Source organism: Camelus bactrianus, chromosome 6 (genome assembly GCF_048773025.1).
Source record: "Camelus bactrianus isolate YW-2024 breed Bactrian camel chromosome 6, ASM4877302v1, whole genome shotgun sequence".
NCBI classification, from domain to species: Eukaryota; Metazoa; Chordata; class Mammalia; order Artiodactyla; family Camelidae; genus Camelus; species Camelus bactrianus.
Window position 1 is genome coordinate 43,418,207 of NC_133544.1, and position 17,514 is coordinate 43,435,720.

Consider the following 17,514-nt stretch of genomic DNA (forward strand, 5'->3'; position numbering starts at 1 on the left):
TGTGTTCTTTTTCTAGGGAAAGCTATGAAGAAATGGGTAGAGTCAATTGCTAAGATCATCAAGAGGAAGAAACAAGCTCAGGCAAACGGAATAAGCCATAATATTACATTTGAAAGTCCACCTCCACCAATTGAATGGCATATCAGTAGACCAGGACAGTTTGAAACATTTGATCTCATGACACTTCATCCAATAGAAATTGCACGTCAACTGACACTTTTGGAATCTGATCTCTACAGGTAGACAGTTAATGTTAATTTGCTGCTCTGTTTTTAAAACCTTGAATACCTGTCTATTTTTGGAACATTTTGAAAAATTTTCATCAGTGTTTAAAAATACCTCATCTATTCTTGTGCACTGGGAAGAAAGCTCATAGCACAGTTCTTAACTGCAGCCTGTTCTGCAGCTGGAAGTCTTACTGCTCTTTAGACCTAAATTAGGTACTAGCAATCCTTCACAAGAGGGCTGGCAAGAGAAGACTAATGCAGTAGAATAGCAGCCACTTTGAAGGCAGTCACTCGACTCCTATTCCTAGTATTGTATGAGATTTCTTTAGTTTGAGTTGGTTCAGTAAGACAGTATGAATAGTAGGCTCTGGGCAGCTAAGAAAGTAGAATATTGAGTAAAGTAAGCTTTCTTTTTTTTTCAAATGCTATGTAATCACAATTTTAATTTGGGGCTTGACTGGGTTAGGCTTGCAAGGCAAATGAATAGCAATTCTTAGAGAAATAAAGATTTCTTCAGCTTCTTTTATGGAGCCTCAAATACTTCAGCTATTAGAAGTCAATATTCACTTTAAAGAGAAATATATTTTTTGAAGTAGTGTGATGACAAAGCATTTTCTTTTGTTTATAAGGATCACTAGAAACATGCTTGGCTATTTATTTGTATCCATATCCATCATTTATCTTTATATATAAAGCAACTCCTGCCATCACCCTGTATCCACACAGATCACCCAACCTAACCTTTTAGTTTCATGGTTTCATCAATTCCAGTGTCATTCACTACTCAAATCACACATCTCCATGGTCATATTCTGAATCTTGTTATCACTCCAAATCTACTTATTCCAAAATTAATAACTCACACATCTCATTCCTTCCTAACCACAGTCGTGTCTCCTTTCAGCTTGCTTTATCAACTTCCTCCTCTGTGACTTTTTAACCACTGTCCTTTCCCAGTGCATTAGCCCCTCTCTGTCCTCTCCTCCCTCCTAATTTGAGCTTTCTTCTTTCATTTACAACTCAGGCTCCTGTGAAAAGTAGAGGCCTTGGAAAAAAAAAAAAAAAAGAGAGAGAGAAAGTACAGGCTTTGCAGGTAATCCCTAACCCCGGTCAAAAAATAAACCCCTACCACTATCATTCCATCAAAAACTTTTCTGTATTGAGGAGTCCCTTTTAAAATACGAATACCCTTAAGAATTTTTCCCGATTAGCAGCTTCTCCCCCCCTCCACCGCCCACTGAGACTTCACAGGGAAAAGCAAGAATATATAAAGTTTAAAGCTAATGGAGAATAAAACTTTACCACTTTTAGTATTGGATTTCTAGTTTGCCCTGGCTGTGCCATTCAGAATTTAGGGGTTCACACATTAGGGGTTGTCAGCATCTGATTCAGGGTGTCATGTTATATTTTAAATAATTTGGAGTTCAGGTGGTTTTTGTTTATATTGTGGGATTTTTTTTCAAAAGAAAGAACAGTTGTTTTAATCGAAGAATAGTTAATATACAATATTAGTTTCTGGTGTACATTAAAGTAATTCAATATTTTTATAGATATTTTATTCACAGTTATAAAATGCTGGCTATGTTCACTGTGCTGTACAATATATCTGTGTAGATTATTGTAGATCTTTGTAGATTTATTTTGTATGTAGTACTTTATACCTCTTAATCCCCTACAACTGTGTCCCTACCCCCTTCTCTCTCCCCACTGGTAACCACTAGTTTGTTCTCTATAACTGTGGGTCTGTTTCTGTTTTGCTGTATACATTTGTTTGTTTTATTTTTTAGATTCCATATGTAAGTGATTACGTGCAGTATTTGTCTTTATCTGTATGACTTATTTCACTTCACTTAGCATAATACCCTGGAGGTTCATTCATGTTGTTGCAAATGGCAGAATTTCATTCTTTTTTATGGCTGAGTAATATTCTGTTGTGTATGTATATATTCTTTATCTATTCATCTATTGATGGACACCCAAGTTGCTTCTGTACTGTGAAATTTGTGATAGGTAGGAATGAAGGGACTCATTATTTGAGATAACAAAGCAAATAGTACTAAATCGAGTTTTTCCTCATAGTGTTACATGAATGGACATCAGGGGGATAAAAGCACTTAGCTCTTTGTGGACCTACTTTCGGAATATAGAAATACCTTTGTTAAGCGATATGTGTATTAAGGAAGAAGGGTACCAAACATAAAACATTAAGATTGTTTGTATACGAAATTTCTGGTGAAATAAAAGAACCATTTAAGAAAACCTTTCTAAAACTGTTCCAAGTACCCATTTGTACTTAAATCTACTGAACTTTTTAATTATTATTAATAGCCATGTCTGTAGGACGTTGATGGCAATGCCATTGGTCAATTTTTTATAATTATGTAATTCTGAATTACTGTGTACAGTGATTTAATCTCCTCATCCATTTTTTATTAAGTATTTCAGGTATTCATAAAATGTAGAAAATAACACAATGAGGGTTCATGAACAAAAAAAGCATTACAAATAAAATTGAAACCCTTTGTGTAATTATTTCCACTCCTATTCCCTCTTCTTTCTCCCAAAGAATAACCACTATCTTGTATTTGGTATTTACTATTCATATGTATATCTTTATAATTTATACACATACACACATTCATAAACAATATGTAGCATTATTTTGTACTTTTAAAGCTGTTTATATTTACATATCATTCTGCAACTTGTGTTTTACTTAAATTGTTTCTGGCATTTGTTCAAGTTGATGAATATAGCTCTGGTTTGCTATTGCTGTGTGGTATTTCATTGTATGAATATTCCATAATTTATCCAATTTCTTGATGTTCAGCCTTTAGGTTGTTTGGGATTTTTCTCTCTTGCAAACAGTGCTTTACTGAACATTCTTATAAATGTTTTCTTATAACTTACTGTATCTAGAATATATACTTAGGCATAGAGGTGATCTAGTTTGTGTGTCTTCAGTATTACGATACTTTGCCAAATTATTTTAAAAGTGGTTGTATCAATTTTTACTTGCACATCAGTGTTGGAGAGTTCCCTTTTTTTTTTCACATTTATACCCATTTGGTATTATTATGCTTTTGTTAGTCTAATAGGTATAAAATGGGATTTTATTGTGGTTTAATGTTCTTTTCCCTGGGTAAGAGATAAAGTATTTTTTCATGTTTATGCCTATTCAGTTCTGTTCCTTTGTAAATTATATGCTTGTATGTTTGTCCATTTATTTTTTTTGGATTAATAGTCTTTTTATTATTAAGTTTTAGGAGACCTTTAAATAATTTTGATACTAATACTTTGTAGGTTAAGTTGCATTGATTTTTAATTCCACAGGAAAGTCCAGCCTTCTGAACTTGTGGGGAGTGTATGGACCAAAGAAGATAAAGAAATAAATTCTCCAAATTTATTAAAAATGATTCGCCACACCACAAATCTCACCCTCTGGTTTGAAAAGTAAGTTCTTACTTAACTTTTTCTTATAACTACTTTTTTTTCATATTTTAAATTATTTATTTTAGTTTGTTGGTGAGAGAGGTAATTAGGTTTTTACTTATTTATCTTTAATTGAGGTACTGGGGATTGAACCCAGGACCTTGGGCATGCTAGACACACACTCTACCACTGAGCTATACCTTCCCCTGCTTCTTAATATCTATATTGTACTTCTAAAATATTAAGTCATGCATAAGCTAAAATTTTGGCTGAAAATATTTTTCTTTTTTATGTGAAGCAAAGGAACTGCTTTCCAAGTCTTGGATTTTTTTTTTTTTTTTCCTGTTAGATGTATTGTGGAAGCAGAAAATTTTGAGGAACGAGTGGCAGTCCTAAGTAGAATTATAGAAATTCTTCAAGTTTTTCAAGATTTGAATAATTTCAATGGTGTATTGGAAATCGTCAGTGCGGTAAATTCAGTGTCAGTCTACAGACTAGATCATACCTTTGAGGTAAGTTTTAGACTTAAATATTTTATCCTTTGAGCTGGGGAAGATAAAATTAATGTGGAAGAGATTCCTTCTGATCTTTTTGAGTAAATCCTTTATAAATCCATCTTACTCTTTAAACACAGTAATATCATGATATTAGAAAATACATGAATATATACTGGTAAGCCTAGAATTCATCAAAGAATATGGGATTTGTGACTGTTTAATATGCTTACCTAAATAAGTTCCAAATGGACTTTTTTCAATGGTACATTCACTGATAGTTTCAAATAAATGAAGTTATACAAATTAATTTAATCACTTTTAGTATATAGTCAAAGAATAACATGGAGAGAACCCTTTCTAAAACTTAAATATGTTTTTTAAAATTATAAAATATTGTATGTTTGGTGTTTATTATTGAAAATTCAGAAGATACAGAAACTGTTGAAATATTAAAGACTCAGCCATACAAATATATTGCTTTTGTAACTTTTACAGTCTTACTGGAAAGTAATATGGCAATATATGTTAAAATTAAAGTACACATACTCTTGGACCCAGAAATAAAAGCACTGGCCTATAAAGTTAAGGTACAGAGATCTAGTTTCTGCAACATTGATTATAGTAACAGAAAACTAGAAGCAGCCTGTATGTCCATCAATAGAAGAATGATTGAATATGTTATCCTACACCTATGGTGTAGAATATTGGTTAGCTACAGAAAAGTGAATAGGATCTGCATGTGTTGTCTTGGAAGAATAGTTGTGATCGGGAAAAATCATTAAAAAAATCTTTAGAATGATGAATATATTTTATTTTGATATAACAGAACAAACTTGAAACATGTAAGTGGAGTTGCATAAGCATTGAGAAGAGTTTGAAAGGATATATACTCTTCTGTTAACACTGGTTCTTACAGTGGATTATGATTAGAGGAGAGTGGAGGGTTAAACTTTCATATATTTTTCTATTTTGAGTGTTTGCATTTTATTGATTTGTATAAGCTTATTACATATTAAGCATATTAATAGTCAAAAGATTGCCAAATATTTATCTAGCTGTTAGGCTAATAATTTCAATTCTCATTTTGAAAACTTTGAAGTAATATATTCATTTTGAGAAGTTAAGCTTTAGTTTCTTACAATGTTGAGTACAGAACAGTATTTATAAAAATACGTACATGGTACAAAAAATAGAAATAGGAAGGACACCTATATACTGGGCATCCAATTTAAGAACACTTCCCAATTCCATCTCCTTCTTTGCCCCTTCAGAGCCATCTGCTATGCTGAATTTCATGCTTATCATTTTCTTGCTTTTTTCTATTTTTTTTACTATTTGTATCTCTAAACAGTATATTGTTTCATTTTGCATTTCTTAATTTTGTATGAATATAATTCTTCCAAGACTTTTTTCACTCAACATTATATTCCTAAAACTCATTCATGTTGTTTCTTGTAGCTATAGTTCATTCTTTTCCATTGCTGTATCATATTATAGCAATAACTTTATCAAAATTTATTTGTTTGTTTGTTAGTGGCCATTTGCATTGTTATCAGTTTGGGCTTATTATCAGTAGTATTGCCATGAACATTTTTTGCATATATCCTGGTGCATACATGCACAAATTTCCCTTAAATTATATACTAGAGTTAGAATTACTGGATGATAGTCTAGATAATGCCAAATTGTTTTCCCAAGTAATTGTAATCAGTTTATACTCCCACCAGAAACATGAGTTTTGGTTGTTCTGCATTCTCACCAACACTTGATATTGTTGGTTCTTTTAATTTTTTACAGTCTTTTGGTTTGGGTTTATAATTCCCTGATTTCTAATGAGATAGAACTTCTTTGAAGATGTTTATTGGCTCTTTGTATTTCTTCTTGTGGAAAATTTTTAACTTTTTTTTATTGAATTTTTCTCATGAATTTGTGTGAGTTCTCTCATATTCTGGATCTTAATTCTTTGTCAGTTTTGTGTGTTGTAAATATGTTTTTCCAGATTGAAGCCTCTTTTTTCACCATTTTTTATGCTTTTGATGAACGAAAATTCTTAATGTCACATTTACTTATTTTTTCCTTTGTAACGTGTGCTTTTTGTTGCCTTGTGTAACAGGTCCTCCTTTGTTATCTTACTGTTTTGTCTTTCTCATTAAATCGTTAATCTAGCTGAAAATGAGTTTTGAATATGGGGTGAGGTTGGAGTCTAATTTCATTTTTTTGTTCCATTTGGCTAGCCAGTTGATCCCACATGTTTATTGAAAGTCCATTCTTTCCCCATTGATCTATAGTGCCAGCTGTGTCATAAATTGAGTGTCCTTAAGTGTGTGGACCTGTTTCTGGCCCCTCTGTCCTGTTCCTTTGATATATTTGATTACTTCTGTGCTAGTGCCGTATGTTTAAGTTACCATAATTTTATACTAGTCCTTGATGTAGTAGGGCAAGTCCCCACCATTCTTTTTCAAGAGTGACTTACTCTTGACCTATTGTTCTTCTGTATAAATTTTAGAATCAGTGTAAGTTTAATTATTTTTAAAGTTGGGATTTTGATAAAAACTGTACTAGCTCTATAAATCAATTAGTGAAAAACAGATTTTTTACAATAATGAGTCTTCTCCACTATGAACATGACATATCTCTCCATTAATTTATTCAGTCAATAAAATTTTACAGTCTTCTTGACGATGGTTTCACATCTCTTTTGTTAGATTTATATTAGAATTTTTTTTAATCTTGTTTTCTTTATTTATGATATCTAGAAATGCAATTGACTTTTGCCTATTGGTTTTATATCCAGCAAAATTGTTAATTCTGTCATTAATGCTCTATATGTAGATTTGTTAGGTTTCTTCACAATCATTTCCTCTGTGAATACTGACAGTTTTTCATTTCAGTCCCTAGACTTTATTTCCCTTGTCCATGCTAGTTAGGACTTCTGTGTAATACTAAATATAAGTTACAGTGTAGTCACTTTGCTTTTTCCTTAAGTTAAAGGAAATGAGTGGAATGGTTCTCCATCAAGTATAATGTTTGCTGTCAATTTGTGTGTGTGTGTGTGTGTGTGTGTATGTGTGTGTGTACCTATCAGGTTAAAATAAAGTAATTCATTTTTAATAAGAAAATATAATAATGAAATATAAAGTAAGTGATAGCTTAGTTGGTTTACTAAATTTTTGTTCAGTTCTTGTCTCCCTCCCATAGCCTTCTCCTCCTGCCAAAACCTGATTACCTTTAGCCCCTAAAGACCTTTCAGTGGAAAAATATTTGAAGTTTTCTCCTATGCTATAACATGAAACTCCGACTAATCAAGATTATAACTAATAAGATTTTGAGAAATAATTTTTTACTGTTTAATCCTCTAATTTATAATAGAAAAAACTAAGTTTTAAAGTTTTATACTTGTAGATAAGAAATCATTGCTAGCAAGTGTAGCTAGGAATATTACTCACCTTTTAATTTTAAAAATTGATTTTCAAATATTTGCAAAATTTATCAAATTGAAAGCTGTGCATCTATAAAATATTGTAAAAAAACCAAATTGCACTCAATTTATATATTTTAAAGGCATTGCAAGAAAGAAAAAGGAAAATTTTGGATGAAGCTGTGGAATTAAGTCAAGATCACTTTAAAAAATATCTAGTGAAACTTAAGTCAATAAATCCACCTTGTGTGCCTTTTTTTGGTAAGTTACTAAATCTGGATTTATATTTTGAGGGAGAGTATCTTACGTAGCCAAAAGAGACCAGCCTTTAGAAGCAGATTGTCATGATTTTATATCTGAACACATCTACTTTTATTATTTGTCTATACTGATGAATAAAACTTTAACTCTGTATGTAAACTTTTATCTGTAAAATGAAGATTATGGTAATTACTTCATAGAGTTGTAAGGAGCTCTGTGGAGTCTCTTCTATAAGAACAATAATCTCATTCATGAAGGTTCCACCTTCACGACAAGCACCTCTCAATGTCCTCATCTCCTCATACTATCACATTGGGCATTAGGGTTTCAACACATGAATTTTGAACATTCAGACATTCAAACCATAACATGCACCAAAAATGTCTCCAGACATTCCCAGATATCTATCCCCTGGGGGACAAAATTGCACCCTGTTGAGAGCACTGACTTAAATGAGTCAGTAGTTATGCACGAAAGGGGAACTTTCTTACTGTCCAAAAGTGAAAAATAGCTTTTTCTATCTAAATTGTAGGCTTTGGGGAGGCAGAATTAGTTTATAAATCTATAGTCTTATTAACCAGAATTGTCTTAAAATTAATGTATTGATCAGTAATCATTTAAGATCATTGGCATTAAATATTTATAAGCAAGTATTTAAATGGTTAGAATAGACTTAACACTTACAAATTAGATTTTATGAATGTATCTTCTCTTTTATTTTAAGCTATCAGTCTAAGAAATAGCTAATTAAGCCCTTTATAAATCCTAATTTTCCCTTCAACTTTAAATTGTTTCCATGTAAAAAAAATCTTAATGTGGAACTAATTTATTAAGTATATCAGAGATTTTAGTTGTAGAGTTGCTGGATTATGGGATATCTTTCAGGTTTAGTAGATCAATTGTTTTCCCAAATGGTTCATTAAAACTTTTCTTCAAATACTTTTTTTACTAGGAATATATTTAACAAATATTCTGAAGACCGAAGAAGGGAATAATGATTTTTTAAAAAAGAAAGGGAAAGATTTAATCAATTTCAGTAAGAGGAGGAAAGTAGCTGAAATTACTGGAGAAATTCAGCAATATCAGAATCAACCTTACTGTTTACGGATAGAACCAGAAATGAGGGTAAATATTTTTGTTGCTTATCTTTGAAAGAAAACATGTTAAATCCTCTGCCCTCTCTAAGAAATATAATCACACATTTTGCTATTTATTTTGCTATGAGAATAATATAATCTGGAAGTCGTGACTAATAGATATTCTGAACAGTCTACAGTTATTAATATTATTAGGCACTTTCTCTTGACATTATTGCTTCTTTGTGCAACTAGTGTAAGTAACACTTTCAAAAAATGAGTGACAAAATTAAAGAAACTTTCTGATGTCTATGCAGTAAAAAGAAAATCTACTTCTAGTACTATCATTGATTGATAGACATTTTAGATGTTTTACATGCACCAATATAACATTAAGTAATTAAGCCCTTATAAGAACATTGGGTTTAAATAGGGGAAGAGGTTGGGAGGGTGATGTATGTATATGCATAGTGAAAAATTACTTTTTTTAACATTCCGTCACTTGATGTTCTGTTTTGAGCAATAATCCATAATATTGATTCTGTGATACTATAAGATGTTGAATATCTTCTAAATTGGAGTAAATTCTGGTATTATGTTTATGGTAAGTGAATTTTATTGTAATACTTATTTGAAATTCAGAGCATATGATAACTATCAGAGTAAGTTCACCTTTCACATTAAAACTTGTGCTGCACTTTTAGATGTAGCCTACAGGTTGGGACATATTGGGTGAAAACGGCCACTATCACTTCCATCCTCCTAATTGTAAGATGGTAACTGATCTTTGTTCCCAGATCAAAACGAAGTACCCTAAAGATCTAAGAAAGAATGACCCAAAGTACCCCATTATGAAAATATAGATAGATACCTGCTCTAAAGAAAATATTTCATCCCCTTCCCTCACCGTTTAGCCAACCCTTTGTGATGATGTGCTGCTTCATGGGGCTAAAGAAATGTTCTTGAAGCCCAGATGAGAATTCACGGTATATTTCCCCACGGAAATAATGTTACGTAGTAGCTGGGTATAATTGAAGTAGTACTTTTTGGCATTCATATCTCAGTAACTCCCAGTAGGTTTCTGTGATCTGGTCTAGACTTCCCACTATCATTTAAAGCATTCTTTTGGAGGTGAGGGGGCAGAGAATGCTTTCTTTATGATTGAATCAAAGTAAGTTTAAAACGTAGGTAAAGTAGCTATTCACTTTCAAATCATAGTTAACCAAGCTAAATAGTATTAAATACAGCACATGATGAGAAAACCAAATAACTTTATTAAAGTTTTTAAATTACTCTTGGTTCATAGGATTTAATTTAACTAACCTGAATGTAAGAACAAATTGTTTCAACACTGTTAAAGGAGTAATATAATTTTCTTGAGGTTGACAGAATGCCTAAAAAATGGAAGAATTTTATGCTAGAAATTTTAAAGCTCATTTTGCTAAAGCTAAAATAATAGAACTTACTTTTATATATGTTCCTAAACCACTTCAAAATTAAATAAAGCTAAGTTCTAAGGAAATTTTCGAAGGAAATCATCAGAAATGCACAGAAAAATTTATGCACAAGGAGTTGATAATAATAATTACTATAATAGCAGAGTCAGAAAGCACCTATGTGGGTAACTACCTATAAGAAGATGGGTGAAATAAATTCTGAAACAGCTATCTGATGAAATACTATAGAGTTACAATTTGTATTTTAAATAAATGATGCAGAAAAAAATTAATTGAATATTGTTTAAAGGCTGAAAATAGCCATGTTATGATCCCAATTTTGTGGGAGAAAATGCAGTTTATGTATACATGATATATTCAATCACATAGTTAAAACATTGGAAGGATTTCCAGAAGGATATCTCCAGTTAACAGTGAGATCTCTGGTTAGAGAGATTACTATTTTTATTCCTGTACTTTCTTAAATCATCTAAATTTTCTACTTAAAAACTTAAATTTAAGCTTAGAAAAAAAATTTTAATAAAAACAGTTACTTTGCTTGAGGCTACTTTATTCTTATCATTTTCATTGTGGATTATAACTGTAATTCTGTTCTAAACACTTCTGATAGCTTATTAGTGATTATCATTTTGTTGTTAAAATGAGTAGGAATGTTAACAAAGGGATACTTAGCCATTAAGATGGTAATAAATGAGACTTGTTCATCTTCTGAATAGAATTTTAGGACTAGAATATACTTCCATAGAAATTACACAGTTTAATCAGAAAGTAGAGAGATTGGAATCAGCCATCCTTGATTGCTTTTCAACCATTAGGATCCGTTAACATGTTGATAATTTTTTTGTGTTAAACTGATGAAGTAAACATTTTAATGAAATCAAAAATATATACTTACGGATTTTTGTTTAATTTCAGAGGTTCTTTGAAAACCTTAATCCAATGGGAAGTGCTTCTGAAAAAGAGTTTACAGATTATTTGTTCAACAAGTCCCTAGAAATTGAACCCCGAAACTGCAAACAGCCACCTCGATTTGTAAGTCCACTATAGTTGTGGAAAAATTGTTTCTTAAAATAGTGTTGTCTTTAATGTTCAACAAACTATTTCCATTAAAATTGTAATTTACTCAAATAGCTGTTTTTAAGTGGGTTTTTTTTTTGCAGTATTATATACTATTTCTAAAATTAAATATACTATGGGGGAAGATGTCAACATTTTGATAAAATCTGGTTTATCCTTTATCTTAGTACCACTTATTTATCTGTCCATTTTTGATCCTTACCAGTATAAGGGGAAAAACTATGAGAAAGTAAGAACCTAAATGACAGGCAGCTGATGGAACAGGAAACTAAAAGACCTGGGAAGGAGTAAGCAGATATATTATGGTTCTTCTGGCTTGACCATGACTCCTGCCACAAGAGCACCATTGTTCATGGTTGCCACTGGAGCCCACCTTTCCCAGTAAAACTTACTACTATAGTTTCTTGTTATTTCTGGGGTTTGTAGTGACAGCAGAAGTAGTGAAAGACCAAGTCTATGTAGCTAAAAGTGTGAAACAAGGCGTGAGGAAGTAAAAACATTTATAATACACCAACTTAGGGCAGGTAGTTTCATGTTATCTCATGTCCACAATAATTGTATGACATTGACCTTATTCTCATTTTACAAACAAAAACTGAGACTCAAAAGGGATAGATAACTTTTTCAAGGCTGCGTTAGATACGGGCACAGTTGAGGTTTTAACTGAAGTTATCTGAATCTGAGTTCATGTTTTTTTTCTTTAGGTTACCACTGAGAATTTTTTAAAAGGAAGTAGAGGTTGAGGGTGGGAGACACTGATAGCAGTTTTTTCCAAAGACTTTAAAATATCATTGAGTTTGGTCATTTATTATTAAGAAGAGAAAAAAAAGTCTTTTTTTCCTAAAGCACTAGCATAATATGTTGCACAGTAAATATCTGTAATATTGATATCGATGATTAGAAGAAGTTTAGGTTCAAGAGTTTTGGGAGCAAAAAGTTGTTTTCATACAGATTTTCAGGAATTTCTGCAATATGAAAAGAGATTCCCTTATATTCAAGCCCATCTTAAAATTTAGCCAATCAAATCCCAAAGTGTTCTACTAGAATGTTACAGATTCAAAGATCTGTCTTTGCAGATTGAGATTTATTATACTCTCTTAACTGTATGCTAAGAATTAATAAGGCCGTGCTAAGTCATAAAAAATAAAGTCATGCAAGTTAGTAATGGTAATTATGTTTGCTTTTCCTAGCCTAGAAAATCGACTTTCTCTTTAAAATCTCCTGGAATAAGGCCTAATACAGGCCGACATGGCTCTACCTCAGGTACTTTACGAGGTCATCCAACACCATTAGAAAGAGAACCATGCAAAATAAGCTTTAGTCGGATTGCTGAAACAGAGCTGGAATCAACAGTGTCAGCACCAACCTCCCCCAATACACCGTCTACTCCACCAGTATCTGCTTCTTCAGACCTTAGTGTGTTTTTAGATGTGGATCTCAACAGCTCCTGTGGTATGTATCTGATGTAGACTATTTGGTAAAGAAGGAATCTTGCATTTCAGATAATTCTTTTCATATTAATTAGGAAACTGGAAAGAATCCTTCGCAAACTATGTTAGTGTGAAAAGTGACTTCTAAGTGTGAAAATAGTGATTAACAAAGGAGAGTAGAGCATTATTTGTGCCTTGTTTATGCATATTATTTTCTAACTTTTTCATTCAATGAAGATTTATTTAGAACCTTTCAGGCCCCACTACTACTCTAAAGGGAGCAATAGACAATGAAAAAGAAAACAAAGCAGATAAGTTCTGTGAAGGAAATTTTTAAGGGACTGATAGGGAACTGCTTATGCTAAGAAAGGAAAAACATTCCATGTACAAAGAATTCCAAGTTCATTCTTTAAAAACTAACATGGCAAAAAATGATGATAAAATTCTGGACTCTGTGTTACTGCATATGTTACTTTATGCAAACTTATTTTTAAAATAAAACATACATATTACCTTCTTTTTCAAATTAATTTTTCTCATTCCAATAGGAAGCAATAGCATCTTTGCTCCAGTTCTCTTGCCACATTCAAGTAAGTAAGAATTTGAGTTGATTCTAATGAAATGACTACACAGATAATAATTGAGTTGATTGAATTTGAATTTGAATATTTTGGATTTTAACAACATTTAAAAAATTTAAGAAATGAATGAAGTTCTTATAAATAAACTGAATTATTTGCTTACAGCTGGGTACTATTTAAACTTTACTATAGTCTTCATCATTTTACAATCTTACCTATGTTCTAGGGGGTGTATAAGGTTGAATAAATTACTTAGTAGCTCCAACTTGTTATGGATCAAATGAGGTAACTTTGTAGAGCACCTAGCGCATTGCTTGGCACAGAATGAGCAGTGATTTCATATCAGTTGCCCACCCCTTCCAATTTATTTTCCCACAGGAATAATACTTAGTGTTTATCAGGTTCAGGCTAGTCCTTGATCACTTTTTCTTCTCATGAGCTTTTTAAATTAAAGCATCATCTTAAGAAAACACTATTCTTCCATTTTTAATTATTTCATAATATGATATAAATACTGTCACCTTTGCTTCTATGGTCATTTGTTTAAAACAAAACAACCCAAAGGGACACAGCAGCTTCAGGAATAATTTTCCCAATCTGGAGGATGTCTGCTCCTATCATAGTAAAATGTATATTGTTTAGATCATAGCAAGAGAGTCCCTGTCTTATGAGAAAAGTAGGTTTATTCTTTTAAATGTTTAATTCTATACTTCATTTTAATTTTTAAATTTTTATCAAGGTGATATATGCGTAGAGTTTTAAAAGATAAATAGTGGTAAAACACTTAAAATGAAATTAGTAGCAGTTTTCTACCCTATGTCTCCCCACCTGTTATCTTGTTCTCCAGTGACACTTCCACATTTTAAAATGATGCTTTTATATTTTTCTTTCCCTTGAATCATTCATTTTAGACAGTGTTTACTGATTTCCTATTATGGAAGATGAGGATTTCACCCTTTACCTAATATATTTACCACATTTAGGGAAAATATTATCCACTGCTAAGTCAAGGAGCATATATTATGATTATGCTTCCTTTCTTGTACAGCTGTGTTTCCTAAAGTTAATAGCAGCCTTATTAATGCTTAGGATGTTTGTTTGTTAGTTTTTTAAACATCTATTGCAAAGTCTTCCCACACCCTTCTACAGCACAGTTTTTCATAAAGTCAGACCATTCAGGGAGGTTACCAGGATTTTTTTTTTCTTTCTTTTTAACTTGGAAACTTCCTTATGCTCTTTTTCCTCCTGCTCCAGTTGGGACTGGTTACTACCTCAGCCTCTGACCCAGCTGAAATCCTAGAACTTTCTTTGTTGTCATCCTAGAAATTCCCTTTTCCTCTCGTGTTGGATCCTTGTTTTTTGGATTTCTTGTCTTCTTTCTTGATATACTCCCTTATTTTGGTAGCATCCTCCAGTAGATACCTGAGAAAAGATACTTAGGATACAGGTTTTTAAGTTCTTACATTTCTGAAAATGTATTTATATGTTTAATTGTTAATAGTTTGGCTGGGTATAAAGTTTTAAATCATTTTCACTCAGAATCTTGAAGACATTTTCCCACTGTCTTCTTGCTTTCTTACTTGCTGTTTTAAAGTCTAATATCATTCGCTTATAAATTATTCATGCATAAGTTTTAAATGCCTGTTATGTGCAGGCACTATTGTTGGTGTGAGAGAAATGGCACTGTTGAACAAAATAGATAAAAATCCCTCTGTCCGTGACCCTACATTCTTAATCTTTTTTTTTTTTTGAAAACTAGAGTTTGCTTGCTATAGCAAAGGGACCCAAAAATATAGTGCTTTAAGTGAAATGGAAGTTTATTTCTCACAATAGTGAAAGCAAGTAGACCTCTCTGCTTTATAAGGTTTTTAAGCTAGCACAGCAATCCAGGATTCTCAAAATGTGGCTTCCATCTCTGAGTCTTGAGCAAATGATTCAGTTATTAACCATTCTCTGCCAGCAGGAACATTGTGGGCAAGGAGCTTTGTTATAAAAGCATCATCTGGGAGTTGCACACATCACTCTTGCTCTTATCCCATTGGCTACAACTTAGTCACATGGACTTAGCTATAAAGAAGGCTAAGAAGCGTTGTCTCTAACTAGGCAAGCTTTTGTCTTGCTGAAATTCGTGGGATCCTGTTACTAAAAGGAAGAAAGCGTAAGGTGCAGTGGGGGACGATTAGTGGTCTCTGCCACAATATATTCATGAAACTTTTAGGGTCTTCTCTTTATTCCTAATGATCTATACATTCACAGTGATCTAATTTGATGTGGGTCTTTTTTTCCTTTATATTTTGCTGTCTTTTTAATGAGCTCTTTAAATTTAGAGATTCATGTCTTTGATTTCTAGAAAATGTTCCTTGTATTGCTTTGTTAATAATTCTTCCCTCCCATGTTCTCTGATTCCCTTTTTGTAGCTGGTTCTCCGTAATGTGCATCCTAGATTGATCCTCGGATTTTCTTGTCTTCTGTCTGCGATTTTCCATCTCTTTGTTTTCTTACTCTGTTTTCTGCAAGATTTCCTCACTGTATCTTCCATCTTTTCTATTTTTTTTCCATCTATCATGATTTTGAATTTCCAAGAATTCTTTCTAATTCCCTCTGATCATGCCATTTTTATATCCTATTCTGGTTTCATTTTCCGATTTCTGAAAAAATTTTGTTTCTAGTGTTGTTTGTTTTCTGAGTTTCTTCTATTAGTTGTGGTCTGTGGTCTCTCATATTGGAGGGTTTCCTTTTTTGTCTGCTATTCTTAGCTTTCTGTTCATATTTTAGAGTGAAGCAGTATAAACTAATGGGAAGTGCTATATCCATGGACGGAACTTGTTGATTTCTGGGTCTCACTGTAGAGTGATAGACTGATGAGAATTCCTTTACTTAGGAAATCCCCAAATGTCAGAATCTTTGAGGCCTTTTCTCTGGGAATGTTTAGTTTCTCCTTAGAAAGATCTTTGAATCTTCTGCCTGGGAGTTCTCTGCGTTTAGTATGAAAATCTGTTTTCAGCACAGACTGGTCTGAAGTTTAGATTCTCCAGAGAATAAAACCCACAATCTCCTACAGTGGTGGTTGCCTGGCCTCACTAAGTGGAGAATTAGAGGTTTGGGGTTCTAACTGTCCCTTATACAGACTTAATGAAGTTTTCTGTTTATATGCCAATGCCTTCCATTGTACCAAGTGCCTTTAATTCCTGATCCCTCTTTTGGTTCTGTGGGGGCAAATTTGCTGCTGTTTGTCAGTACCGCTGACAATAGACATTTGGGTTTCATCTTCCTGCATTTGTCATCTTCATATACATTGTAGTCCACCTTCAGGCACTGAAGCTTCAGCATTCAGATGTTCCCTGGCTTCATAAAAGTTTGTATATGTTTGTTATTTTCCTTGTTTTTCAGCAGTGGAAATGTTTTTACCATGTATATTAGTTTCTAGTGCTGCCGTGACAAGTACCACAAACTGAGTGGCTTAAAGTCCAGTTCTGGAGGCTAGAAGTCCAAAAATCAGGGTGTTGGCAGAGCCATGTTCCCCTTGAAACCCATAAGGGAGAATCTTTCCTTGCCTCTAATGACTTCTGGCATTTGCTGGCAGTCCTTAGCATCCTTTAGTTTGTAGATCTATCACTTTAATCTCTGCATCTGTTGTCACATGGTCATCTTCTCCTTGTATCTTGTTGTTTCTTCTCCTGTTTTTATAAAGACACCAGGCATACAGAATTAGGGCTCACTTTCATCCTAACTTGATTACATATCTATAAAGACTATTTCCAAATAAGGTCACATTTTTAGATACCTGAGTTAGGACTTCAACATACTTTGGGGGGGGAGACACAATTCAACCCAAACACTATGCCAATTTAGAACCAGGAATTCTAGACACTATTTTGGATGGTAGTAAAGTACGTTTTCCATATGATAAAGAAAATTTTGTTTTGAATTTTAATAGAGAATATTGGGAAAACTGCATAAAATTCTGAATATCTTAAAATCCTGAAAGAAATAAATATTTTATAATAAGTATGAAAAATGATCACAGTGAGAAAAACAGTAAGACTCCATTAACCCTG

At 32.6% G+C, this 17,514-nt stretch overlaps 1 protein-coding gene across 1 annotated transcript in view; it reads left to right on the forward strand.

The window, feature by feature from the left end:
• The window catches only part of SOS2 (SOS Ras/Rho guanine nucleotide exchange factor 2), an 87,480-nt gene that overhangs the window by 63,944 nt on the left and 6,022 nt on the right, over nucleotides 1-17,514 (forward strand). Inside the window, exons 14-21 of the mRNA XM_010967053.3 lie at nucleotides 17-239; nucleotides 3,561-3,680; nucleotides 4,009-4,171; nucleotides 7,718-7,835; nucleotides 8,788-8,960; nucleotides 11,284-11,400; nucleotides 12,636-12,897; nucleotides 13,424-13,465. Of these exons, the coding sequence (XP_010965355.3) occupies nucleotides 17-239; nucleotides 3,561-3,680; nucleotides 4,009-4,171; nucleotides 7,718-7,835; nucleotides 8,788-8,960; nucleotides 11,284-11,400; nucleotides 12,636-12,897; nucleotides 13,424-13,465 (1,218 nt within the window). The remainder of the gene's footprint in view (nucleotides 1-16; nucleotides 240-3,560; nucleotides 3,681-4,008; nucleotides 4,172-7,717; nucleotides 7,836-8,787; nucleotides 8,961-11,283; nucleotides 11,401-12,635; nucleotides 12,898-13,423; nucleotides 13,466-17,514) is intronic.